The following is a 20,080-nucleotide window of genomic DNA, read 5'->3' as shown; positions in this document are numbered from 1 at the left end:
ATTTTGGTATATACACAATCTACCAGTCTTCCCAAAACCTTTCACATGGTAATCGTCTGTGGACCGCGTGCACCCAACTTTCAGAAGCCTTCTTTTGGAATTCTTTAGCAAAATTCAATCTTGGAGTTTTCCTTTAAAGAGCCAGCAGTGTTTCTTCGCTTAGGGTGCTGTCCATAGAGGATGACATTATGCTATGTGTTGTGAGCCATTTCCATTTATAAACCATGTGCCAAATCTGAAGCGCTAGCTTTCTCAGAGCTAGACTGTGCAAGTAATGCACTGCCCATGGTGTCATTTTAGGAGGTCAGTTGCTGGTTAGCACGATTATTGCTGCAGCTGTGCTTCGACTGACTTTCTGTCGGTCGCCAGTCTTCTTGTATCCTTTTTCCATCCTTAATTTAGATTGTTCAGTTCCTCTGGCAGTTCTTTTTCTATTTTGAATAACACATAGGTCCAAACAACAAGGGAGCTCTGGTGTTCACAGGTCATTTTATAGTCATGTTCATTGGTTCAAATCATGTCAGTGATCACTGGTGTGTTTATTGCTGGCTTGGTTTCTGCCTCAAGGCCCATATCGTCAGTACAGTCTTTCTGGTATAGTATTGTTTTTATGACAGTCTACTTGTCAGCTTGACAGTACCATTGATACAAACTATTATTTCAAATATAAAATGTTCTGAAAATTTAGAAAGCTGTGAATTTCATAGAAGAAATCTGTTTGGGTTTTTTTTTTTTTTCTTCATGCTTTAGGTTAAATATATGCTCATCTCTGCTGTCACATACATGTGACTCCATGTGGGTAACAGCCTAGAAGCAGTGATCCCTGTTTGTTAACACTGAGTGTTGTAGAAGGCTCAGGGCAGATTGGTTGAGGCGAGGGAGACTATATATGCCTGCGTGTTTTATTAATATAAACTTATTAATGAAAAATATCATGCCAATTATGTATAAATATCAGCTACAGTACTGTGCAAAAGTCATTTATAATACTTTGCTTCCAAGGAGCGAGACTTTCTTGCTGTCAGTTGGTGTTGAGCAATAGGTCTCCAGTGCATATGGTGTGCAGGATATCCTTAAAAGATTTGAGGAAACTGGACTCGAGGATCAAAGCAGAAGTGTCAGGCCTGAAAAATCAACTACAGATGGACAATATTTAAAAGTCCTGTCCTTAAACATCCAAAGAAGAGCTTTGAATGTCCTTCAAGAAGCCTGGAGAACTATTCCTGAAGACGACTTAAAAGAAATAACAAGAAAGCTGACTAAGAGAGTTCAGACTGTGCTGAGGAAGAAAGGTGGTCATACCAAATATTGACTTTCAAGATCGATAGAATTTTGCAAACTCTGTTTTTGCCTTAAACACCAAGAAATGAGGGATGGAACAAGACTTTTGTCATATTACTACATGCTTATGATCTTCCTTAAGTACACCCAGTTGTAAGAATACAACAGATTTCCAAAAACATTTTTGTCCTTAAGACACTTATAGTGCTGCTAGGCTGCCTAAGTTGTCATCGTCTATGTAACACAAAGCAATCAGCTGCTGAGCATCAGAACGGACACGTTGGAGGACACTTGTAGGAGCGCGTGAACCACAGTGAAGCACATGCCTTTGGAGACCACTCCCCTCCTGGACAGATGAGCTCTATTTTTACTCTCATTCCCACTGGTGGTGTTGAGTTTCTCCTACGCTGCGTTTGCTCTGCGGAGACTGGGGTCTCAAGACTCCCTGGTACAGTAGCCACCTCCCCCTTCACCACCTCCTCCTACCAAGCTGGCCTTGGATCATAAAGAAGCTCTGGCAGGGAGCTTAAAAAAGAGAGATGGCATTGTGTTGCTGCTTGGTTTTCAGCTTGGCACATGAGCCTTATATGGAAAAGACTGGATTAGATGAGCTAATGGTCCCACAGAGGAAGAAAAAGAGAAAATTCAACTCATTGCAATACAATATTTATCACTTAAAGCCAGTTTAAACCCAAACTTTGCTTGCATACACCAAATGATAATGGGAAAAAAAAAAAACATCTGATGAGATATAAATACACTGCTAATGAAGTCACCACTGAGTGAACTTTGTGGCTCTCTGCTGCCCCTCTGTGCTTTTTCTTCACCGCTGCACAACATCGACAAACTAGGCAGCTGTGTTTTGTCTGGTGCAATGCAACGGAGCATTGCACCAGACATTTCTACACCCAAAACAAGTAAGACAATAGAAAACAAAAGCATTTAAACTTACAGACAGCAGACAGATATATACAGCTAAGTGCTAAAAAAAATTACAGTCAGCTTTCCCACGTTTTCATTTTAAAATTAGTTCCCTTCCTTTTAGTTCACAGAGCAGGAGTTGCTGGGGCATGCTAGGGAAGCTCACAACCTTGACACGTTTCCAAAACATTACAGGAAATGTATTGTTAATAACACATGACGTTTCCAGGTGGGAAAAGCAGGAAAAACATGGCACAATGTCCAAATGTTGAATTAAAAGCCAGCCGTCATGACTGCGGTGCCCATGTGTGACAAAGAGCAGAGCGGTGTGGGTCTTCTTATTCAATGATTTCCAGTGTGGGTCTGGGATCATTACCCGCGGACACTTTCTACACCTCAAAGGCCGGGAAACGGGCGCTCATTGGATGCAGAAGGTCAGCCAGGAAGTAGATGGTGCCTGCCATGCCTGATAAGAAGAAGGGACACTGTTTAGTTAGTTTAGTTTCCGTAGATACACGACCAATAATCTGGCCTCCCCAGTCAGCTAGCTGTGGTTTCATGCATGTATCACTTATTCCTATCAGATGAATTATATACTTTACTTATGAGTCATTCTGGGTTTTTTTTAATACAGTTATATTTGAATGATTACCAAAGCAGGACTTTGAATCGTCTCTAAAACAGACTACCCAGACAGCTGGAGCTGACTGCTGTTGCTAGAGACTGAACTGAACCTCTTCACCACATTTCTGCTGTTGGGACAGAAATCCAAAGACTGAAGATTCTGGTATTTTATTTACATGTTTCTCTAGTAAAAACACATTCGTCTCTGTGTTGTACACAAATATAGCTATAGCATTATCTCATAATTTAATATTGCAGTGGATACATCCACTATCACTAAAAACTGACTTTGGTAAGGCAGCTTATCAGTTTTCTACATTCACTTAGTAACAGAGAATCAGTTTGGTTGATGTAATTATTAGAAAGCTGATATTTGTACCCTTTTTGTTAAACCTGCAACCCTGGCTGCTTTAACACTGCACTGCAGAAAGTATTCACTCACCCATTCAAAATCAGGTGTTCCAAAAGTTTCCATGGCAACAGGTGTATAAAATCAAACACCTAGGCCTGCAGACTGCTTCTAGCAGCTCAGTGACTTCCAGAGTGGTACTGTGATAAGATGGCATGTGTGCAACAAGTCCAGTCGTGAAAGTTCCTCACTACTAAATATTCCACAGTCAGCTGTTAGTGGGATTATAGCAAAATGGAAGCAATTGGGAATGCTGGCAACTCAGCCATAGAGTGGTAGATGGTAGAGTGCGTTGAAGTGGATGGTGCGCAGAGGTCACCAACTTTTTGCACAGTCAATCGCTACAGACCTCCAAACTTCATGTGGCTTCTGATTAGTTCAAGAACAGTATGGAGAGAGCTTTATGGAATTGGTTTCAACGCTGAGACATGTTCTCTGGAGTGACGAATCACACTTGTTGTACCAGGGGAATGGTACTCCATGAACTTCACTGTGCCAAGTGTAAAGTTTGGTGGAGGGGGGACCAAGGTGTGGGCTTGTCTTTCAGAAGTTGAGCTTGGCCCCTTGGTTCCCATAAAAAGAAATCTTAATGCTTCAGACTACAAAGACATTTTGACCATGTCATGCTCCTAACTTTGTGGGAACAATTTGGGGATGGACCCTTCCTGTTCCAACGTGACTGCACACCAGTGAACAAAGCAAGGTCCATAAAGACATGGATGTGCACGTTTGGTGTGGAAGAAGTTGACTGGCCTTCACAGAGTGCTGACCTTAACCCGACAGAACAGCTTTGGGATGAATTAGAGCGGAGACTGTGAGCCAGGCCTTCTTGTCCAACATCAGTGTCTGACCTCACAAATGTGCCTCTGGAAGAATGGTCAGTAATTCCCATAAACACCCCTAAACCTGTGGAAAGACTTCCAGGAAGAGTTGAAACTGTTATAGCTGCGAAAGCATGATCTGACATCATATTAAACCCGATGGGTTAAGAATGGGATGTCGCTCAAGTTCATGTGTGTGTGAAGGCAGACGAGTGAATACTTCTGGCAGTACATTGTGCATTTATGTGTGAGGGACAGATGAAGATGTGTGAAGCAGCTGGCTGTGATTACAAGTTCTGCCAACTTCATATTTCTTACCACAGAAGCCAATTTAGCTCCTTTCAAAATAATCTTATTCAATTTCCACTGCACTACTCCTGTAATCTCACAGCATGACTCATTTATTTGCACTTGTAATTCTTACTACAATGTAAGCCATGCCTGCAACCTGGCAACAGCAAGTCTTAAATATCTAACGATGTACCAAACCCAGAAAAATGGCATCACTAAAAATGTAGTGCTTAGTTTACCTTGTAATCTGTGACACATCTAACAAAAACTTAAAAAATGCCCTTTGTGCATGACATGATATTTTTGGGAGGTTGGATCTGCCATTATGCATTACCTTCAAAGAGAGAGAAGGGAGTGTCTGGTGTCCGACATCCATGTTTGCCGTAGTTCATACACCAGTCTGCAAACTGCAGAGAAAGAGAAAGTAATGTTACAACAGTAATGACACTGGACCGCTGATCCGTCTCCGGAGAACAGCGAGCAAATGTCAACAAGTCCTAAAAATCGGGCCCTTCTCCGTGAAATCCGAGCATCTGTCGATGTATCGGATTACGACCACAATGTTGTGCTTGGAGGCAGGCAACACATCTGAAGAGTCTATTTCCATCTATGAATAGATTCATATTAATGAAAGCACACGTGGAACTCTCGCCATCTGGAGTGCATCCAAGACCAGCTCGCTAGCGGCTAGCGAGCCACGCTTTGACGCCAACTCGCACAGACAGCGACCGACCTGCTGTCAATAAACATAAAAGGCCCTGCCTCTCACATGCCCATCGTTTCTGGAATAATTTTCAATTTTAGGGCTGGCGAGTGACCAACTGCGTTCTGATTGGTTAAGCTTTGAACTGAAGTTCAATATGACTTTTGCGTCTCACATCAAAGTCGTTGAGCGTCGAGGGAGGACGTGACAGAGACTCAAAAATGGAATTATAAAACGATTTCTTGTGGCTTTCTACAAACACATTAAAATTTCAGGGATAAAAAACGTCCTGCTCTTATGAGGAACCCCTAGTCATAACTCTACAGCGTCAGACAGTGGAGGCATTAATCAAGCCTTTGGACACTAATTATGATGGATGCACTGCTGGTGCAACGCAATTAATATTTGCAGTTATTTGATCAGTCGAATGGCCGCTGCAGCCCAGGAGTGATTACATTATTAAAGAGCTTTTATGTCCTCTCACCATGCAGGCTCTGTACAGGTGCTTTGGATCCTGCGTATGCCGGTACAACGCCAAGAAGGTGTAGGCGTTACCAGCCACGCCGTGGCACAGGCCGTAGCCCTTTTTCAGCAGGCCGTACCACCACACCACCTCCCCGCACTGCAGAGCGTCGCCCAGGTACTGAGGAACTCTGAAAGCCTGGAATGAGGGACATGTCATCATCTTAACTGTGATAAGCATTAAGGAGATCTTGATTTCTGTGAGATCTGAATTAAAAAAAACCTCCAAGTTAAAAAGAGAACCTCAGCGGCACAGTATAAACAATACCCTCTGTCTCATGTAGCACGATAAGTTAAGAAATACTACAAATAAACTGTTCTGTGAGGACTGTTTGTCCTTTAAATGTCATTCATTGGCAATATTATTCAATTTAGATGGAAAAGGGAGAATTTTATGAGATTAAAACATGACTCTACTTCACCACAAGATGGCACTATGAGTCTTTGGATGACCCCTGTGTTTCAGTGGTTTTTAACCTTTATTGTCCAAGTACCCACGGAAACCCTTTAATTTGTCAGTTAGGCTTAGCTATCTGTTTATGACCATCCATAAGTAACAACTTATTTCAACCCTTTACACGCAGCTTTTAGTGACTATTCCAGTTAACAGCTGCCCACAATGTTTAGTGACTGGTTTGAACTGCTTATCCACCAGTTCACCTAGCTAAAGTACTGTGCAAAAGTCTTGAGCCACCCCTCATTTCTTTATATGTTGCTAGGAAATCTGGAAATAGGTGCTGACAAGGACCAAAATATAATGAACTGAAAGGTGGCTCAAGACTTTTGCACAGTTATGCATTTTAACTGTTTAACTATTTAATTTTATGGACAGTTAACAGAAATATTAACGCAGTTTAATCTTCAAATTCATACTTACAGCTAACACATCCATACAACTGCACTTTTATGCTTTACTTTTAGCCAACTGCTGACTTTTCTGCTTAACACTGTTCCAGTGAACAGACTAACTAAATGCAGTTTCATGTAGGACCTGGTACACAAACAGACTGAACAGACTCGGTGTTTGTTTCTGCAAATGAGTAATCAAATTTTCAAGCTCTCAGTCTTTACCTTGTAGGCCTGCAGGAGCATGTACACGACCCCCGGAGATCCGTGGCACCAGTGCACCAGCAGGTCTCGATCGTCCCCCATGCAGGGAGGGTAGTTTCCCGAGGGGAACTTAAGACGGCAGACGTGGTCGACGCTGGGTTTCACCAGCCTGTGCACGAGCTCCTCCGAGAAGACAAAGCCAGGCTGTGAAGGAGGGGTTAGATCAAGTTCAGCGGAGGAAAAAAAAGGTGACAGGTGGCAACTTTGGTAGAGCGCGAGGTACCCTAGAAACAGACAGATTAGCTGCTGCACAAGAGCACTTATTAGAAAGTTAACTTTGGAGCTAGCCTAATTAACTTTTTAGATGGCATAACAAATATTTGCAGGCTGGCTTCTTAAACGAGGAGAGGGATTTGTATGTTTTCTTTGATTCCTAGAACTGAAAATTTAATAACTTCAGCTTTCAGAGTTCTTGGTGCAGCCATAGATCCCTTCGAATGAAAGTGCATTATACACAACCACAAAGTACACCGAATTACTGCAAAACCACAGAAAATTATTTCCCATATGGCCTGCACAAGCACAAGACTACTCCACTTGCATCTAAAACCAGGATCCTGTTCTACCTGCATGAGGAAGTAGTAGATGCCAGCCAGGCCGTGGGCGGCCCCCACATACTGCTCCTGGTACCACTCGTACATCAGGGGGCTCTGGTTCTGGACCCGGAACTTCCTACTGAGGTGCTCACCCGATTCCAGCACAGCCTGGGTGATCTGAGGAAGGAAGCAAAAATCTAAATTAGTGGAGATAAATGAGAGAAAATGGTTTAAACCTAGCAGTTTCTATGGCAACTGTTGCTCTCACAAAGAAAATACAATAAAATAAAAAAACTTTGGACTGAGCGCACTGTTTCTGAATCACCTGTTGGATGTATCCATCTGGAATCCTGTCTTTTCCAAGCTGCTGGTTGATGAAGACCAGTGAGTAGAGGTAGCCCACCCGCCCATACAGCAGCTCGTCTGGCAGCCCGCCCGAACCCTTCACCACCGTCTGATGGTACTGCATCAGCCTGGTGGAGAGGCACAGGAAGTTTGTGACAGATTTTTTGCACCACTGAACCACATCTTAAAATAGACCTTCTATTTATGACGACCTATAAGCGTGTACAATTAATTATATCATAAATGCGATTCCAGCTCCGGCAGTTAAATGAACTAGATCCGGACCATTAAGCTGGAAATTAAACTGGTCCAATCGGCTCCATTCGAGTGCATTTGATTCATACTGCAGATACTTAATAAAGCTGTAATAGCCTCAATAATACTAAGTGCAGTTGTATTGAAGAAAACATGCTGGCACGCAACAAAATGATGTAGGCTATACAAACTGCATATTTTAATGGCTACGGGGGGCGGGGTGGGGGTCTAAATTATTAACAGGGATAAAATGTTTCTTTTTGCTGCTCACAGGCTCAGACTGGTGTTCTATGTGTTTCACAACATCATGGAGGAGATCCCCACAGAGGCAGACGTGCCTCTAACCTGTAACAGAAGACTCTCAAGGAGAAGTCTTTCACAGGAGGTGAGGAAAACAATGCTGCAAATGTGAGTGCTAGAGAGCGTTTCAGTAACAGTGGAGTGACGTTACACAGCAAATCCATAAAATAAAAAGCCTTTTTCAGTATTTTCTTTAGCGCATTTGACATTTTTTTGGGCCAGGAAAACTATCGCCTGTCAAACAGGAGAAGAAATCTGGCATCAAAACACATTTTCCTAAAGAGAAACCTTCCAAGAAAGGAGAAAACTGCTGCAGACACAGTGGTGGTTACGTAGTACACTTTAATGTACACCTAAATTCATTACTTATATCGACTTATATGAGGCTGACCTGTTGATGCACTCGTCGCTCTCTTGCACTCTCTGAAGGCGATAGAAGACGACAGCAGCCACGGCCAGCGGCCCCGCATCCCCACACAGGAAGGTGACGTCATGGCGCCGGGTCAAGCACTTGAGGCTCTGGGTGACATGCTCAAGAGCTTTGTGAAGGAACGAGGGCTCCCTGAACACATCGTGGAGGTGCAGATAGAGCAGGGCGATGCCTTTTAAGACACAATGTTGAAAGTTTGGAAAGCGCCCCAGATATTTTTCTTAATTTAAAGGTATACTGTATCTTGCAATTAGATGCCAGTAGATTTCAGTCAACTGAGTTCTGTTTTCTTAGCCCTCCCATTTCAATTGCATAATCCTAGCTACCATCGCTGCTTTAGGACAAACAACTCTGGCTGCCATTTATTTGTACTGAATGTATTTGTACTGTTTACCTCAGCTGTCAATGCTATTCAAGACGAAGAAGAAGTGTCCACCTTTATTTACTCTGAAAGAGGCTGTAAAAATCTAATATGAGTCGATGAGTCCTTTAAGCCCCCTTCTGTCTGATGACAGTGATACTGAGGTGAGTTGTTGAGGATATCATGAACTTTTCCAAGCACTGCTGTTTTTGCTGCTGTTAGCCTCTGTTAGCCTCAGTTAGCAAGCCTTACCAAAATGTTCTTTGAAGCAGCTCTAACATTGTTGTACCTGGACACTTAAACAACTCTTATAAAACTACTGTTTATTGGAGACAAAGTATGATTTTTAGGACACTCAAGCCTAACATTAGCTGGCTTAATGTTGGCTTAGCAAGAAGGTCCAGGGTTTGAATCCACCATCTGGCCGGGGACTTTCTGTGTGGAGTTTGGATGTTCTCCCTGTGTATGCGTGGTCAAAAGACAAGACTGCCCACAGTCCAAATACATGCAGTTAGTGGAGTTAAGTTAGTGGAGGTTAAAGGTTATGCTAAATGGCACCACGGCACTCGCCCTTATGTATTATTAATTAATTAATTAAGTTTAGAAGAAGGTATCAGTCTGTTGGAAAACATAATTACACACTAATTCATGTTCATTAGTAGTCCACATAAAAAAAAGAAGGTCTAACTGAAGTAAAGCTGCATACCAGGTAAACGACAGAACAGTCTCACAGCATGTGCACAGTTACTGCATTTCCCTGCTACTTGACTTATTTATCCCAGCTGTGTAATGCTATCATCACCTGCCCAGCCAGTGTAAGCAGTGCAGTCTCTGGGATCAGCAGACCTAAGCCCATTCTCCATGACACCTAACAGCTCGCTGATCTTGCTGCTCAGCCGCTGGGCAAACTCTGGTGTGAGCTAAGGGTTAAAAAAAAATACAAAACAAAAACTGTAAATATCATGGTGGACATGAAAGACATGCTAACACACTTCTTTTTTAATGCATTACCTTTCCCTGAAAGTCAAAAAACGCCTGTGTGGATGCGAGGCTCCCATCATAGTCGGGGTAGGGATTCTTCAAGGCTCTTGTGTCCATTTTCAGAGCCTTGTTACTGCTGCTGCGCTGTTTTTTTATTTTATCTGGGTCAGAAAATAATCTGCAGGGAAAAGAGGCAATATAAAAGCCGCAAGAAGCACAGACGAAGACCGTGTAATAGAAGCAAGACTAAAAATAGCAAATTATCGATCCCGTAACATAGAATATAAAACAACACGGAGCATCGAGCCTGCTGGGCAGAGCTCCACACCCCCACACACCAACTCATGACAGCTAAGCTCAACTACGCTGCTTCTGATTACGCAGCTGAAGCTAGCTGCTAACATTAGCCGCTAGCTGCATGGTTATGTTGTTATAAAGTAATGAACGACTTTATAACTTAAAATTATGACAGGGTGAAAATATAAAATAGAAATTTGCACCTTGGTACCTTTGCAAACGCTGCACTGTTGGTGTTTACTCTTCTTTGTCTTCACTTTTAGCTGACGGTGCATCCGCACTGCTTTGCTCACTACTGACACCTCCTGCAGCAGGAGTGGTACTGCAGCGCAGAAACTCAGGGACGTCAAACTCATTTTGTATCGTGGCGTGAGCCACCTACACAGCACAGTTTGATCTGAAGTGTGCCAGAAACTCCCCTTTCTGTTAGTGTACATGAGGTTAAGTACACATCTAATCCTGGAGATATCTTAATATACGAAAAAGAAGTGCAGTTTCAACTCAGTTTCTCAGTTTTTCGACTGATAAAGCTGATCTACTCTGTCAGCATGACTCTTTGGGCTTAAACTGTAAGAAATAAATGTGTAAAATTACACAAAAAAGAAGGAGAAAGCCTCTGGTTGCTCATTGCCTAGACTGTCCTGTAAATATAAAAAAGATTTTTGTTGATTCATTGAAAATGTCCTACTATTTAAACAGTCTAAAACAGGACTACCAACACTAACAAGGACACTAGCAATTGACCCTGTGCACGAGAAAATGCTAACTTCCTGGTTTGAGACCAGATGTAGGGTTGTACATTTCCGGTAGCTTTACTTTGCGGCCAATTGCTACTGCGAAGATATACTCCAAAATCATGTCTAAAACTCGAAAATGGAAAGATCGCGTTAAGTTACAAAGAGCAGAAGGTGGGAACACTCACCACTGTTGTGTCATAAAAAAAATCTAATGATCAATTTTGACGTTTAAAGAGTTTAAATCGATCAGTTGTTTACATCACTCAACATAAGCAGAACTGCATCACTGCAGCAGAAGACACATCGTCCACATTCAGAAGCACATCTCTGTATAGTGACTGGTCTTATGATTTAAACAGACAAATGTTCAGCATTCAAACTACAGATGAAGAATAGTCAAACCAGATGTTTCCCCAGTTATGTCGAGATCAGCTAGTCAAGTACACACCTACACAGCATGTTAACAAACCGTGAAAAAAAGCCACACAAAAAATGAATGATTGCTGGTAAGGGTTTCTATACATTAGTATTTACGAAGGGTATGTTGTGACTTACCTATTACAGCGGTCCCTCGCTAATAACGCGGTTCAGCTTTCACCTCGCTGTTTCGCAGCTTTTTTAGTGCAAGTTTGCATGCTTATTTTTTTTTTACGTCACATTGTGTCCTGCGTCCTGATCGCTGCTGACGATCTCCTCCGTGATGTCTCTCCTGTACAGTACAGAATCGCTGCATCGATGGCTAGCAGTGTAACTCTGAAGTGCAGTACTGTATGTCCACGATGTCCACGAAACGTTTTGCACCGTCAAAAAATAAAATTGGCCAGTTGATTTCACCTATCGCTGGTTATTTTTAGAACATAACACCTGCGATAAACGAGGGACAGCTGAGAAATATAACATTTGAATCCCTTTTCTCTTTTGCTCTGAGGCGCGGGGAAAAAATATCGACAAGTCGATGAACATCATTTACAGATATATTGGGTAAATGCCCAAGACATCTATAGAAATGTAAATCGCCGCTTGATTCATTCATTTGCTTAACTTGTTTTGGACCGTAAACAGGGCGTGAATAGGACACCGGAAACAAAGCTCCCCACAGGAGTTTCCGCACCGGAAGTAGCATATGCTAACGTGCACACAGTCAATAAGCAGAACTAGAAAAAGATGAATCAGGAGGAATAAGGAGGGAGAAATGGTCTCTTCCTGTAACACCATTACCCTTCTGGGGGTTGTGTTGTTGCCTGTCCAGTGCGCCAGCTGTCAGATTCATTTGCACCAAAGCTGCTGAAATTGGTTCACAACACTGTGCGCTTCCTAACTGGACACACTGAGATCCCTGGAGTTCTTGTGCAGTTTAAATGTACCATAATCCTAGGAGGATCTAACATGCCATGGTGCGTTTATTAAAGGAAAATGATACAGTGAGTTGTGCAGCCTACTTCCACTCCTCACTTTTAGTTTTAATTACCTCTGTTAAGCTGTGTCCCAGTGCCATTAGATACAGTTTAACTTCACCATGAATTAAGTGGTGATTTATGGCCTGATAAACATCAGTGTTTCCGCAGTCAGAAAACTGCACCAACAACCTTATTTAGGAGTTTAGAGTGACTGTCACACAGGTGTCTAATCCCAGGCATTTCAGCCCATCATCAAATCTTTATGGTAATTGCTACGTCAGTGAACCCGCCTCAGCTAATCTTGTCACCTTTTTTGTAATTTTCTGATAAAAGTGCCACACCGGTGAGTCTAATGACTTCCAATATAAATAGAAATCCCTAAATGCATGGGCACGAGGTGGAGCGCAGGTCACACAAACTGCTACCATGGAAACATCATGTGCCACCAATCTGCTCTTGACCTTCTGCAGAGCTCAAACCACAGGGTATTATTCCTGTGGATGGTGATGATAATTACTGTAGTCACAGGGAAGTGATATTGATTGGCATTCTGCTGAGCTTCCTAGCATATTCTGACTTATTGCAGAGATAGAAGTTGCCCCCAGATCTGCAGTCTTCTTTTTGTGAGAAGAGGACATTGTTATGGCACGAAAATATTAGAGATTGCAATGGGATGCATCCTCTGAAGGGCTTTGATCGTTCTCGGGTTTAAGACTTTAAAATACATCAAAACTGAATCCTAATTAAACTATAAACCAGCTATGCTAGTCTTACTTCAATAGGTTCCCGCAAGAGTACAGGCGAATGTTCGTACCAACAGTCCTTTGTGACTAAATTGTCAGCCTATTTGATGTTTTTTGATTATGATGCAAATGCTTTCAAGATAACATCAAAGTTTTGCAAGCCTTGAATTGCAGAGTTTTTAGCACTCATCTTAACTTGATGTAACATTTTTTTCCCCGAGTCGCTTATGAGCAGGATTGTTTGTTGTCCTTCCCCACCCCCCATCTTGATGACTCGTGTGACCTTGTCTTTGAAAAGTGCAAATGAAGCTGACGATTAGATTAGCTCCCGATTTGCTTCAGTCATCACTGTCATTCTTTTGTTTTTCTGTTTACCGCTCTGCTTTTTATGTCTGTGTATGCTCCATTATTTCGTTTCGGTTAGAGAAACTTGGCTCTCCCAGTCATTTCCATATCAATTGACCGGGCTGCAGGTGAAGGCTACTCATGCAGTACAAAGTACAGAGCCTTTGCCCATATACCTCGGGACTGTTTTACCTTGCCTTCGGGGACAAGGAATGGAAATGAGGTTCCGAAATGCGACAAGATTCAGAAGGAGACCTTGGGGCTTGATTAGAGCTTCGCGATGAAAGACACATTATTGAACCGAGTCTCCCTCCCACTGTGCTGCCAGGAGAAATGGTTTCATGGAGGAAAACATTAAATAGATGTGAGATTGATCATTTGTTTGTGTTTCTAGGCCAGAATAACATTCGAGCTGAGACCAAATCAGGCACTTAAACCTAATTTTACTCTATCATAATGCTAACATTATTGCTGTGAGCAAGATTTTTCAAGGATAAAGATGATGGAACTTTATATTAGTTCTCATTGGCGGAAAATGTCATTTAAAAAAAGAACAAAACCAGCAATACGTTGATTATTGTGTATTTGTATGTGTAGTCAAAGCTGTTATCTCCTTTTCCAAAGACTTCAGTGTTCAGCAAGCAACTGCCAACATCAGCTTTGTAGGATGCTCACTGTGATTTTGATCCCTGTAAACAGATAGCTGTATATGAGTAATGCAGCATCTTTAGCTAAGGGACAGGATTTTAGTAGCAGAAGCTGGGTTTTTTTCTGCTTGTAGGCTGAGGCTTGTTTCAGCAGGATTTAGCTTCATGCAGGTAAACAGACTATACTTTTTATACAGGAAGTTTGGGCATTCTTCTTAGATTCCTATATTGGCTAGTTGGTGCATTAAGTACTTATTTACCAAATAAGTTTAGTGAATTAGCATGCTAACATTAGCTAAATTAGCATAAAGTAGAGAGGAGCTAAATGAGGAGCAAATAACAAACTGCTGTTTTATATAAAAATAGAAGAAACCTCTTTACAACAAATAACAATTTTCATAAATAGAGAATACTGTAAATGTTGGTAAAAACTTTAGCAGCAAATTAAAAGGTAAAATTTAGGCTTTTTTTTAGGTCAATGTAGTAGTTTACATGATCAACAAGACCTAACAAGTGAAATGTCCCTGGTTTGATCATAGGAGAGACAAATCCTTTGTGGGGCGTAAGAATCTGCCTAATCAAACATATGGAGCTACCTGGTGTGGTGACCCCATGTGAATAAGAGAGCCTCCGAAAATAGCTTTCAGTTTAGTCAGTTAACTCTTCTGAGCAAAGTCCTGTTAAGTGGAGTCTCGCTGCTGCAGGGCAACAGTTTTATTGCAAAATGACACTGACACTCAGGAACCTTGCTTTAGTACAGGAATATAACCAGAATACAACAACTTGAGTCAAGTTCCCTATTGCAAGGAGACACATCGCTCATGAGGGCTCATCCCAAACATGAATGTTAATGAGAAAGCCTGGCAGTCTGCACTCTAATTCGGTTTTCTCTTGGGTTGAGCTCGGGATTCTGTGCAGGCCTGTCAAGTTCTCCCACCCAAACCTCGCTCATCCATGTCTTTATGGACTGTGTTTTGTGCACAGGTTTGCATTCATGTTGGAACTGGACTTGTTGCACAGGTGGCATCCTTTCATGGACCACGCTGGAATTCACTGAGATCTTGAGAGCGACCCATTCTTTCATAAATGTTTGTAGAAGCAGTCTGCATGCCGAGGCGCTTTTATACACCTGTGGCCATGGAAGTGATTGGAACACCTAAAATAAATGACTTGGATGAGTGACTGAATACTTTTGGTAGTGTAGTGCATTTAATGTTTATGCTTTACATATAGTTGACAAGACAAGCAGTATACACTTATTGCTATTTGTCTAGGACTTGGAGGCAAAACACTTTTAAATAGTGTGTTTTTTGTCTAGTATGTCTATTTTACTGAGACATGCTAGAAGTAATACCTTAGCTCTTTGTTCACAGCTGCTGAATACAATCCAAGTGACCTCGACACAACGTGACAGCCCGACAAACTCAACTTTGGATAATTTCTGATTGATTTACCTGGTCACCCATCACCTCCCTCTCTCACTGCCTCTCTCGGTTTCCCGCCACTCCTTTATATTCACGTGGACGGCCGGCCTGCTGCTACAGTGAGTGAACGCTGCCAGAGGAGAGTCTCTGCAGACTCCAAACTGTGATGCACAAAGTCAACCACTTGACCCCCGGCTGTAGCCTGCAGCGTATTCCTCTACTCGCTCTCCAAAAGAGAGGAAAAAAACAAAGATCTTCAGAGACACAAAGGGGCGCTTCCTGTTCTCTGTTGTCCAGCACTGCGGCTAGAGGCTGTGGGTGAATTAAATTCTACTATACGGAATCACTGCTATGCCAGGGGGTGTATTGTGTTAATGCAGAGATGCACAAAGCTTGCTTTAGACATTTATTTTACCTTTTAAGAGCAGGTTTGGTCACAGTAACAAACACAGCTGTGTGATTATACGACACTAGCAAAACTGGATCTTCTTTCCACTCAGTCTGTTGGAAAACATATTTTTATCACAAAGCCTGGCGGTGATATATGCTGCACTCGGTCCTTTCAGTGAGCCCGCCTTTGTGATAAATCTTTTTTTGACCCGCAATTTCACCTCCTCTCGATCATAGGTTTGGATACAGCTCCCACAAAGGGGCTGACACAGCAGCTGAGAGTATTTCCTTTCACCGCCTTCCATTCGCACCTTCCCCATGCAGCAGAAGTTATTTAACCATAGCAAAAGACATGACTAAAACCCTCAATTTGAGGAGTGGTACAAACAGAGGAGGGAAAGCTAGTAGTCCTCCTTTCTCCCCTTTTCCCTCTCTAAGTGGTTGGGATCCATTTCAATCCCGGAGAACGGCCTGACAGCTGAGATAAAGAACATTCTGGTCTCTGACATGCTGCCATGGCCCCATCTGTGGCGGCGCTAAAAATACACGCAGTCTGGTGTCGCCATACCAGTCAACTGTCTAGGAGAGGGAGGGAGGTAAAGGGGGGAGGAAAGAACTGAGAGAAAGAGAGGTGCAGACAGATACAAGTCGAATCATTTGAGATGGAGCAGAGGGAAAAGAGGAACGACTGAAACGAGCGAGAGAAAGATAGAGAGGATGAATGAAAGCAATAGAGAAGAAATAGATAAGGGAGCACAAAGGAGAGCGAGGAGGGTGCTGTGTGCTCACTGTAATATTGCTATCTCAGGAAAGAGACATGAGCAGTGTACACGAGTTATACCACAGTGCTAAACCTCCTGGGCTCATCCAGTACATGACAAGCAAACACAGAGCGGCGAACAGGCAGATATGAAACTCTGTGGATTTGATCCCATTTGAAGAAATATGTAACATAGAACGATTGTGCAGGTCGCAGAGCACCGAGGCACAAGACATAATTAGATAAATTGTGAATGTGTGTGCAGAAATATATGGTCAAGATATGTCTATGACCAAAATTTATCATCATAAACTTGATCTAAATGACAGATGTAGCCACTGTGATGTCACTCACTGGTTTCTGGATTGCTCAATTTGAAGCTTCGGTTTCTTTTTGTCTTTTGGTGTCACAAGTCACTACATCTGGGCAACTGGCATTCTCGGTTAGGCCCCACACAAGTCTAGAGAGCAATTGGAGACTGATTGGCAACCAAAGGTCAAATCGACCAGTTGATGACTGGTTGATTGCAGTCGCTAGGAGAATTTGTTAAAAACTATGCTAAAGGAAACACGAGGAGAGTTTTTGTGCAGCATGTTCTTTAAAAAAAAGTATCTGTATTTTATTTATACAAGGACGACACATATTACCATTGCTACATTCAAGCAAAAGGCAGCCAATGTAATGTACACAGGATTTTCAGATTTGCAGACTCTTTGCGACTGATTTCACTCAACAACAGCCTCCAGCAGCCACTCGCCAGTTGGTTAGGGATTTTTCCCGGTGGACAGGGTGATGATTGCAGAACTGAATTTGAAAGCACTGCAAAGTGGAATTGATGTAAAGGAAAAGGAGTGACTGCAGATCTTACTTATTGGATGTACCCGTTAACAGTTACACAAACCTAAAGACCTACCTGGCAAACTCTGGTTGCTAGGTAGTGTGTGGTCCTCAACCGTTTGATGAGTGGTTCCTGGAGGTTGCTGTAAGCTGTTGCTGGGTGGCGCCTGGCGCCTGTGGCCCGGCCGGGCCCCTTCCGGGGGATGGGATGCCCTCAGGCCTCTGGCCTCTGGGCCTGAAGCTCGGTCCTCTCTGGCACAGTTGGCTGCCGGCAGAGGCCGCGGGCACGCCACTGCAACGCCCTTTGGCCTCTGCTCCGTAGCTGCTGGGTGACCTCTCGTTTGGGGCTCTACTCAGCTCTTCCCAGGAGGGTGGCATGGTTCCCCCCCTTTTGGTGGTCCTCCTCGGGTCCTTGTACTCTGGGGCCTCTGGATATCTGGGGCCTGGATCTCCTCCATACCTGCTTCATGCCCTGGGGGACGGGGCTATGGCTTCCCACACTCCCTAGCAGATCTTTACATGGAGAAACCTTTGGAATACAAGCATGCTGATCCACACAGGTGTGCACACAGGTGTACACACATGCTGCACAATATCGTTTAATATTTAGTATCTGCTGTTATCTACTGCTAGCTAGTTTATTGTGATGGTGCTGTATTTATTATGTTGCTCTTTTTTTGTTTGCTTTCTCTTCTGTTTTTTTTTCTCCATACAGGTGATCCAGGTGTTTTGTTTGTTTTTCTTTCTTTCTTCCCCCCTTTCTCACCGTCTATTCTCCCCTCTGGTTTTCTTTCTCTCCCTCTCTTTCTTTCATTCTTTCTCCCTGTCCTATCCCCCAGTCATGTCTGTCCCGTTTGTAGCAACCGAAAATAAAATAAATACATAATTATAATAAAGGTCAATCAAATGGACCAATATGGCAAGGCCATGATGATCCACTTGGTAAAATAAATCCGCTTGACATCTTTCTTGGCCTTAAGACAACAATTCTGATGGCTAAAGATCCAAACGGGACACAAAAAAAAAAAAAAAAAAGAATTGCAAGAATTTCAGTGTAGCACTGTCGACATCTTTGTGACCAATTTCTTCTTGTAACAGCAAGCGACCACTTGCCTACTGGTCAGGCAATCCCTAAAGACCAGCGAGTTACCAAATGGTCTCTAGTCCTGTTTGACTGGGGCCTAACTTACTTATTATTTACATAGCCAGCCAGGGTTGCTGGGCTAAAATCTAGCCCAGCTACCATGCACCACAGACATGGAAAACCCGCACAGAGACACATATCCACAGAGAAAAGCCCCAGCAGATTGGCATGAACCCAGAAGGCAAGAGTTGAAGAGTTGAAGTCTGACCATTGCATCACCAATAGCCTATGATGTAGAAACAGAAATTCAGAAATGGTACTATCACACAGTTTGTTGAGTATAGTGCCTCCAACTGAAGCATCTTCAATGTTTACTTCCACTTAAACTTAATAGGAGAATGAAACTTTATGAAGTTTGCTTGCTAACTGAAAAAGCTTTGCAAATTAAAAAGCAGCAACTTTAATGCAACAACCAAGCGAAACTATCAGCTTCAGCTCTTTTCAACTAATACAAACATTATCATCAGTGACACACTTTTAATCAAAATGAAATGAATGCAGACAAAGAACGCTGATTACAGTCCACGCACACAGTTTTACATCCACCCCTCCCTGCCCCCTCTGAAAGTGAGTTATGAAAATTTGATCAGGGTCTTAATCTAAACAGCGCTTGTCTCTGCTTGCACTTTAACGGCAGTCTGCGTGACGAGGGAACAGGCTAATCAGAGAGGCATTTAATGCGTGGATGAAAAGGAGCTATGGCAGAATGCTGCTGCTTTCCCTGTCAACATCCTCATCATGGCTCTGCTGGTGTTGCACGTGGAAAGCATGTTTCCCACCTCAGCTTGCTCTTTTACACGCTCATAAAAGGTGCGGCTGTCTTTGGTTGATAGTTGGGAACACGGAGAGCTTGTGGTCAGCATCCACAGTGATACCACCAAACAAACAAACAAACAAACAAACAAACAAACAAACAAACAGACAGTGTTTCACCAACAATTTACACCACTAGGTGGAGTCCTCGCAGTGATTTGGCCTTCTTTGATGTATTTACCCTCATATACTGGTGCTTAGTGTGTGATTGCTTACTTCATCATTGCTATAACCATGGATATCAATTTCCTTCCTTCAAAGAAAATTTGAGCCTATTGTCTGCAGTGACATTAACTCTGTATTTGATTGTTTCTTTTGCCCTCCTCCTCCTTCAGTATTGGCTGTGCAGGCTAAACCCCATGCACAGCCATGCTGAGTGCCCTCCCTCCCCCATGATGGTTGATCCTCAGCAACTGGGACTGTTTAGCTTTCCTAATTAGAGAGCAAATGCTAAGCACTTGCACAGCCTCCCTGAGTGGACTTAATAAACAGGATCCTCATTAAAAGGCACCACACTGATGCACAAAAAGACGAGGGCATCCTGAACAACATCCATCCCACCATTGCCATACCACCCACACCCACCCGTGCTCTCTATACTTCTTTTTCTTTGGTTACATACAGGACAGGTAATGGGTGGGGGGAGGGTAAAGAAG

The 20,080-nt window shown here is 42.8% G+C and overlaps 1 protein-coding gene across 2 annotated transcripts; it reads right to left on the bottom strand.

Moving 5' to 3' along the window:
• Positions 1-1,931: 1,931 nt before the first annotated feature.
• lancl1 (LanC antibiotic synthetase component C-like 1 (bacterial)) lies at positions 1,932-10,527 on the bottom strand. Of its 2 annotated transcripts, none has more exons than XM_085151128.1 (10): positions 10,399-10,527; positions 9,921-10,068; positions 9,712-9,829; positions 8,510-8,720; positions 7,544-7,691; positions 7,249-7,395; positions 6,644-6,826; positions 5,535-5,711; positions 4,682-4,754; positions 1,932-2,668 (listed from the first exon to the last, which is right to left on the bottom strand). In XM_085151128.1, the coding sequence occupies exons 2-10, from the start codon at positions 10,005-10,007 to the stop codon at positions 2,592-2,594; spliced, it is 1,221 nt and encodes a 406-aa protein (XP_085007254.1). In that variant the 5' UTR covers positions 10,008-10,068; positions 10,399-10,527; the 3' UTR covers positions 1,932-2,591. The 2 variants fall into 2 exon arrangements, with proteins under 2 accessions (XP_085007254.1, XP_085007255.1); XM_085151129.1 differs by having other exon boundaries at positions 10,391-10,505.
• Between the last annotated feature and the right edge of the window lie 9,553 nt (positions 10,528-20,080).

The sequence above is a fragment of the Neolamprologus multifasciatus genome, chromosome 23 (assembly GCF_963576455.1).
Source record: "Neolamprologus multifasciatus chromosome 23, fNeoMul1.2, whole genome shotgun sequence".
Lineage (NCBI taxonomy): Eukaryota > Metazoa > Chordata > Actinopteri > Cichliformes > Cichlidae > Neolamprologus > Neolamprologus multifasciatus.
This window is presented reverse-complemented; position numbering and strand designations above follow the sequence as displayed.

Coding starts and splice junctions, on each gene's coding strand:
- lancl1 (XM_085151128.1), bottom strand. CDS start 10,007: ATGGACACAAGAGCCTTGAAGAATCCCTACCCCGACTATGATGGGAGC. Junction 9,830..9,920: donor TTTTTGACTTTCAGGGAAAG/GTAATGCATTAA, acceptor TTTAACCCTTAG/CTCACACCAGAGTTTGCCCA. Junction 5,712..6,643: donor TGCTCCTGCAGGCCTACAAG/GTAAAGACTGAG, acceptor CCCTCATTCCAG/GCTTTCAGAGTTCCTCAGTA.